This window comes from Panonychus citri, unplaced genomic scaffold, assembly GCF_014898815.1.
Source record: "Panonychus citri isolate SS breed McGregor unplaced genomic scaffold, ASM1489881v1 Contig00134, whole genome shotgun sequence".
Lineage (NCBI taxonomy): Eukaryota > Metazoa > Arthropoda > Arachnida > Trombidiformes > Tetranychidae > Panonychus > Panonychus citri.
Window position 1 is genome coordinate 3603140 of NW_026515539.1, and position 8259 is coordinate 3611398.

Sequence of the window (8259 nt, forward strand, 5' to 3'; positions counted from 1 at the left end):
TAATCTTTTTTTAGAATAAAAAAAATTCGATTAATATAATTTGACGAAATTCTGACCTCCGGCATTTAGAACTTATCAAAATCGAAATATTCTCTATCTCCATGGTTTGTTTTCCTTAATTTTCTCACTAAATTACCCCATTGATTTACGTAATTCGTTAATCATTAAGTAAATTGTGATTAACTTTATACATTAGAATTTAGAAAACTAATAAAAAAATAAAACTTTCCTTTTGATGTTAATTGTTTTCCTCTTTAAAAATATCTCTTTCTAATCAATTAATAACAATCAAGGTCTCAACCACCATCTCAATGGTTAAATTTAATTCAATTAACTTGATTATCAATTAAGAAAACTTTTTCTCTCTCATCATAATTAAGTCGCCATCTATTGGTATTCAATTACAAATTGTCATTTGATTAATTTAACTAAATTAACTAATTAGCAAATATCTTTGATTGAAATATAATATCAACTAAATCCAATGTAAACAATTAGTTATGACCTTTGATTACAATCAATTAGATTGACTTGTTATTATTATTGTTTCTCTTTTCATTAATTTAATTACATTTTTCTCATCACAATTAGTTAACTGTAAATATTTACATTCTAATCATCATAATTGATGATTAGAATTAAATTTCCAGTCATTTGGTTGAAACATGATTTCTAAATTAAAGATTTAATATAAACTTGGCAAAATGATGGAAAATTATTATCCGTCAATCATAAGAAATTAACTAATTGCTTGTTGACAATTAACTTGATTATTTATGTTTCCATTTAACAATCAATCTAAATGATCAATCAAAAGAGAGAATCAATTTATTCTCAATCAAATTTCATTTACAATTTGATTTTCTCTCGATAAATTGATTCTTTTAATTGTTATTCTTTCAGTTTATTCAACCATTAATTAGTAATTAGAAACTAAAATTAAATTGTTGGAAATTTGAACAATTAAATTAATCTCATTTTCTAAAGAGAAAGTGTCGCCATCTGTTGGTCGTTTTCTGTTTTATTCTTTCATAAGATTAACTGATCAACAGTTTCAAGTTAATTTCGTTTGTAGTTAAATTAACAGTTAATTGTTTAATTTAAATTTCCATTGGTTATTAATTTAATTTGTTTCGGTGTAACAATCAACTGATACATTTAATTTCGATTTAAATAGAGAAGGTTAGTTAATTAACCAAAGTATATTTTATTCTGTGTAAAGAAAAGTAAGTAGGCCAATTAGTCTATTCTCTTTCACCTTTGTTCTTTGTTCTTTGTTCGTTTTTATTTTTTTCTCTTTTCTTTTTATTCTTCATTTTCTCTCATCTTTACTTTATCAAGTTCTCTTTTTAATTCCATTTTCTTTTTTTCTCCGTCATCTATATACATTTTCTTTCTTCACTTAAATTAATTTCTTTTTTTTTGTTACAACTTATTTTTTCTCATCAGTTTTGTGAATTTGGAAAATTCTTTTCGATTACCAGAATGGAAATAAAACCAAAAGATGGTCTCATATGTAAGTATATTTTCTTTTTAGTTGTTGACCCTATTGGTCAATCTACTCCGTTCTTTGTTCTCCATTCTTTTTCTTTTCTAACTGTCTATAGTCTTTTGGACGGCAAGTCCGTTCAGATGGTTGATACATTTTCTTAATTTCGTCCATCTTGGTGGTAGTTCGTTAATATTAATGAGAGAAATTTCTTATATGTTCTCTTTTTGTTTCTATTCTTGTTCTTTGTGGAGAATTGACTAACCTTGGGGTTACTGGGTTTCTATTTTTGAACAACTTCCGGTTAAATATTTATCTTTGTTAATTTGTTTCTTTACTTTGACTTTTTCTTTTTTTCAGATATCAATGATGAACTAATGAAAAAGCTGGAAGGAAGATCTGTCATGTTAGTATCTTTTTCTTCTGTTTTTACTGATAATTAGTACTGAAAATGTTCTCATCCATTGATTATCTCGATTTTTTAGTGAAACTCTTTACGGAGAAAATCGTTTAACCATTAGTGATCAAAAAGAAGGATCTTCCAGTACTCCTTCCAGTACTCCTTCCAGCTCTAAATCGGAATCTTCAGTGAATGGGTTTAGTATGAGAAAAGTAAGACAACCTCCAGGTCAAGCGGACAACTGTTGTCAAAATAAAGGTCTCATGCTTGGTTGCCGCGCTTGTATCTTACAGAAAACAGACCTTGAAATAAAACAGCGATGGGCTAACAAGCTATTACCTGGTGAAGATTGGGATGTTGACGATGATGAAGACTATATTCATGCCCATGATGCTGTTGAAGTGGTTACTGTTGTCGATGAGGTTGATCCTAATATAAAATGGACCAAACTTGAAGGTAATCAGTCAACTTTTGGACCAGTTTCGAAAAAAATGTTCACCGATTGTATGGAAGCTTATGATGTGCTCGAAGTGAATCTCAGTGTCTGTCCAATTGAACTATTTGACTCTACCATGTGGACATCAATGGAATACATTCAACGTCTAAATCTCTCGGGCTGTAATCTTGAGTCAGTTCCTGAACAGATTAGATCTTTACGTAATTTGCGTCATCTCGATCTTAGCTACAACGATTTATCATCTTTCCCTGATTGGTTTTGTGAACTTTGTCTACTTGAAAAACTTGACGTTTACAGCAACAAATTTTCGTGTTTATCTGATGAAATTTGTAAATTGTCCAACCTCAACTGCTTGAACTTTGGTGCCAACAACATTGCCGCTTTACCTGAGAGATTGGGTGAACTAACCAATCTCACGTGCATTGAAGGTCCTTATAACAAGCTTGTAGCATTACCTGATTGTTTCGGCTCTTTGAAATTGATTACCAAGATCGATTTCAGGCACAATTTTATTCACAAGCTTCCACCGTCTTTTGCTGATTTGACCATGTTAGATGAAATCGATTTGTCTGAAAATATTTTGGTCAATCTACCGGAAACCATCAAATTTGCCTCAACAATTTCCACCATCTTGATTGATAGCAACTTTATTTCTGAATTACCAGAGTGGTTTGGTTGCCTACCGAAGCTAAAAAACTTTTCATGCAAAGCCAACAAACTTGTGGGAGATTCATTGAGAGAAGATTTTCTTGAGGCTAGTAAACAATTGAAAGAACTGAATTTCAATGGAAATGAAATTGGAACTCTACCCGATACAATTGCGTCTATTGATACTTTGACCCATCTCGAGGTTGGAAGTGTTGAAATTATGGAAAGACAACCCGACATTAAAAATGGAAACAAACTCAAAGTTTTACCTCCTTTATTTGGTGTATTGTTAAGTGATCTCGTCGAACTGACTCTCGATGAAAATAATATTTCAGTTTTACCTGATGGTTTTGGCTCTGGTTTGGTTAATCTGGTGAGAATTAATCTTTTTCGTAATGAACTCACTGAAATCCCATCATCGTTCTGTCTCATGAAGAATCTGAAAGAGTGTGTCCTTTCACACAACAAGTTGAAAACTTTGCCCGAAAATTTTGCCGATCTTGTGAACTTGACTCATCTTAACCTTGACCATAATGAGGTGAGTCAATTTTTGTCCTTTTTTCGCACTTTTAATTCGTGGTCGGGATTTTTATCACCGTTAATTCATTGGTTAAAATTTTCAATCGATTTATACAATAGCAAATCATTTTCATCATTTAATTTACATAATTATTTCTTTTCACCATATAAACTGAATTCGATTCGTTTTGTTCAGTTTAGATTTAAAAGCCAACCTTGCCTAACCTATTTTATTAACTCTCGCCTTTTTTTCAGATGAATCATTTCCCTCTATCTTTCTACAAATGTCCTGAACTGTCCACTTTGGACTTGGTCGGTAATAAGTTCGTAGCTTTTCCTAGCAATTTAGCTAGATTGCCTAAATTAACTTGTCTTGGTTTCGATATCGATGTATGTATTATTCAATTTATTTTCTTGATTTAATTTCATTTGATTTCATTGTTTAGATTATTAATTTATTAATTTTCTTATTGTTTGTCTCATTACAGTTGTGTGGTATGCCGATTGTGATGAGACATCATCTGACGGCTGAAGCTGTTTTAAAGCTTCATAAATCTATTCAGCGCGGCCTTGAACATTGGTGTCGAGAGCCAAGTTCAATCGCCGTGCTGAATAGTGGAAACGAAAGTTTCCTTGAAGCTTTAACTCTGGACTATTCGTCCAGAAAGCGGAAGTGGGTTGACTCTGGATATTATAGTATCCGAGTCAACAAACACGCTCGGACTCATTTCGATTTTTTCAACAAGGAGACCATGATTTTGGACGATGATGACCAGTGGAAAGACGGAAATAGGCCTCTCTCGCACCTTCAATATATGATCAACGTTGTAAACGCTGAGAAGGTGCGAGACAGGATCCTTCAAGAGCTCGCATTCACTGAACGGCCTCATATGCCGAGATTACCAGGCAAGCCAGTTCCGGTTCCTCTGTTCAACAAGAACCCTTTAAAACATTATGGAAGACCATTGGCCTATCGACATCTTCCACCATTGAAGACCCGCCGCCATTACCCTAAAGGGAAAAAACATCAAAAATAATCAAGTTTCACTTTTTTTTTCTTAATTTTTTCATTTTCATTTCAATGAACAGTTTTGTTACTCTGTTCATCCTTTGAAAAATTTTTTGCATTATCTTTTTTACGATTATCATTAATCTTGACAACCTAACAATCTAACCTACACCACCAAAAAAAAATCAATATCATCATTAAATGACTATTTACATACTGTAAACTTTCTCGTTAATTCATGACAATTAACAACAATAAGCTTTAACAATAATCAATTAATGAAAAGATCAATAACTTTCAGAAAATTTGACCAACAATAAGCAAAAAAAAGTTAAAACCGGTTTACCAATATGATTTAAATCAAAACAAACTCACCATTTAATCAACATGATTGCAACAATTGAGAGTAAAAAATGAACGATAAAAATGGTTGAATAACCCGAGTCCATCTAAATCATCACCATAATTTAATTTCATCAAGAAAAACTTATTCACTTTCTTTAGGAAAAAAATTCGGAGCCCAGATAATTAAAACTCAGACTTTTTTTGGAGGACAAACTTCACCATCATGATCACTTTCATGGTCACTCAATTTACCTGATGGAATTAGACAAACCATGAATTTTGACAGAGAGAAAATGAAAGAAGCAAAGAAAAAGAAAAAAAAACTCAACCAGGTATTGTAATTAACTCTCAAGACAATTTAAATAATCACCACAATTAAACAAGGCCAGGAAGGAATTAATTTGTTTACTTTTCTCTTCCGTCTCTCCATCACGAATAAGACCCGATGACACATTGGAATTAATCTTATCCCATTTTAAGCTACTTTCCCACTTTCATCTTATTAATTGTGTTACGATTAACAACAAAAAGCTAATTGATTAACCATAATTAACATTTATCTCGATTACCTGGTTGTCATAGAGATAAAGATAAACATGTATTTTGGTTTAATTTTGTCATTTTGGTGCATCAGGATTACATCATTTCTCATTCATCTTTTCATCTTCAACCGATCAACTTTAATTTTCAATCTTCTTTTTCTCATCCCATTTCAATTGTAACCATTTGCAATTGATTTAATTCTAATTTCCATTCATCAACTTTCATTTGCAACTTTAAATTCAACTGTTTCTCTTTTAATCCTAATCCTCTGTTTCTTTGTTGTTGTTTCCTTTATCTCTCGGTTTCTCTCCCTCTCTCTCTCTCTCTCTTTATCTCTCTCGCTGGGTCGCTCTCTCTCTCTCTGTGTTTAGTTCATTGCCAACTCTCTTTGTCTCTTATTCTCCTCATTTTCTGGTTCAATTAATCTCAAACTGTTTTCTTTTAATTATCTATTCGGTGATTCTTCTCATTTAATTAATTCATCATGTCCGAAGGTACTGATGTTATTGAAATATGTAAGTTCTTTTCTTTGTTTTCTTTGTTTTCTTTTTTTTCTATGCAACTGGTCATCGCTTTTGCCCTTCCTATAAACGGAGACTCCGAGATTATGTGATCTTCTGGGTTTCAACAGATTCTCTTTCCATATTATCAACCATGTTAATCTGTTGATCTTTTGATTTGTTAATCTTTTGTATTGTTTTGGTTGATCATCGAGTTTAATTACATTGGGTAATTGTTGATAGAAAAAGACAATAGTGAAAAAGTTACAATAGCAACAAGTTTCTTCTGGTAAACTCTTCGGTTTGTCTCTTCTCAATTTAATCTTGGTGATTCTCTTTGTTCAACAATTTATGATCAATACAATTTCTGTAATTCAATGTACTTTGTTTATTTTAATACTATGAATCTAATTGAATCTTTTTCCTTTTGCAGGTAAACCAAGTTTCCGTTCCAACATAATCGATGAGGAAACACAAAAGGCAATCGATGAAATCGATGCTAAATTCCTCAGGTATGTATCATTGTTATTCTGCTGATTAATTAATACAGAATTGTAACTTATATTCTATTCTATTTTCTTCTTCAGTATCTCAATATTCAAGCAGAAACATTCGGCCTTGACCAGTGATCCAGGGGAAGAATATCTGATGAACCACAAGCGCCGAGGAAAATGCGTCATTTTCAATCATCGGCTTTTTGAGGAAAAGACATTAAATGAAAGAAAAGGAACTGAAATCGATGCTCATGCTTTAAGATTTTGTTTCGGTGAATATGGTTTCGATGTGAAAACCTATGATGATCTGTCAGTTGCTGAGGTTATTGCCATGTTGAAAGCTCGTAAGTGATTTTGTCTAAACGGCAAAGAAAAGATTTGCTATTGTATCAGTTTTACCTTGAAAAGAGTAACTTGTTTGGTATTGACTCCCGCTCTTTTTTTTCATTCGCTCACTTTATTGACTTTTGTTTTCTCTCTTTCTCATGAAATTTGCTCTCTATTGTTCTTCTCACCATAGTTTCCAAGGAAGATCATTCTGATGCTGATTGTTTCGTTTGTTGCATCATGACCCACGGAGATCAAGCCAATTTATGGGCTCGAAATGATAAATATCCAGTTGATCTACTCTTTGCTCCTTTTACTGCCGATAATTGTCCAACATTGGCTGGAAAACCGAAATTGTTTTTCATCCAGGTAAGTGAAATACTAAAATGTAATTGTTATAATGATGATGACGTATCTCTCAAGCATAACGGGATCACCTAATGGCCCTTAATTGTTTCATCTTAACCTTTAATGATCTATCTCTCTCTCTCTCTCTCTCTTCCCTTTATTTCACCTTTCAAACAAAATCGTTTGATGACTAATATTTTGTTCCTGATTTTTTTCTTTCATCAGGCTTGTCGAGGAGATAAATTAGACCCTGGTGTCGTTCTCAGAATTGGTACTGATGAGACGGACAGTGCTCGATATTATACTATTCCTACTTGGGCTGATTTCTTAATCTCATACTCTACGGTTCCTGGTTACTACTCTTGGCGTAATACCCGAGATGGATCTTGGTTCATGCAATCGTTAGCAGAAATCATGCTAAAAGATGGATCGGAAATATCATTTCTCGATGTGATGACAAAAGTTAACCGAAGAGTCGCTTATGATTTCACCTCATCAATGGCCGCCGAAAAGAAATTCGATAAACAAAAACAAGCTCCATCAACTGTCCATATGTTAACTCGTCGACTTGTCTTACGCCCAAAAGGCCACAAAAATGAAAATCGATCAATGGCTGTTAGAAATGGTGAAACCATCTCTGAGAATATGATTAACAACAACATAACAACAACCACAGCAACAATTAAAGTTACACCAACATCGATTGCCGCAGTTGCCAATACAACATCAGTCGTGACAACAACGAAAATGATAGAAGTTCAATCTAAATCGATTACCCATCAAGTAACTAAAGATGTTAAAATTTAGCGAAGTTAATTATTTACTAACATTTAACTCACCTAATTCTCTATTACAATTGCTCACAATTTTATGCTCTCTCTCTCTCTTTCCCTTAATTACTTTAATTTCTCTCAAAATAACCAATTAATTTTCTATCATTTTTTATTCAACACTGAAGAAATTTTTTTGCATCCAATTAACGTTAATTATGGAAAATCAATAAATTAACTAATTATTATTTCACTTTACGTTTCCCTTGTTTCATTAAATTCATTTACTATTATCGATTCACCTTTGGAAGTCGCGCTAAAGAAAAAAATATTTACTTTCGAAAATCGAACAAAGTAAAAATCGATTTTCACTTTTTCTTCCCTGAAACGATTAATCATTAATTCTCAAA

The 8259-nt window shown here is 32.4% G+C and overlaps 1 protein-coding gene across 1 annotated transcript; it reads left to right on the top strand.

The window, feature by feature from the left end:
* Positions 1-1070: 1070 nt before the first annotated feature.
* On the top strand, positions 1071-8107 carry LOC128391241 (uncharacterized). Its single transcript, XM_053351092.1, has 11 exons — positions 1071-1226; positions 1450-1516; positions 1850-1895; positions 1975-3532; positions 3769-3903; positions 4002-4547; positions 6228-6279; positions 6344-6422; positions 6498-6748; positions 6925-7100; positions 7305-8107. The coding sequence occupies exons 2-11, from the start codon at positions 1486-1488 to the stop codon at positions 7884-7886; spliced, it is 3456 nt and encodes a 1151-aa protein (XP_053207067.1). The 5' UTR covers positions 1071-1226; positions 1450-1485; the 3' UTR covers positions 7887-8107.
* The last annotated feature ends 152 nt before the right edge of the window (positions 8108-8259 follow it).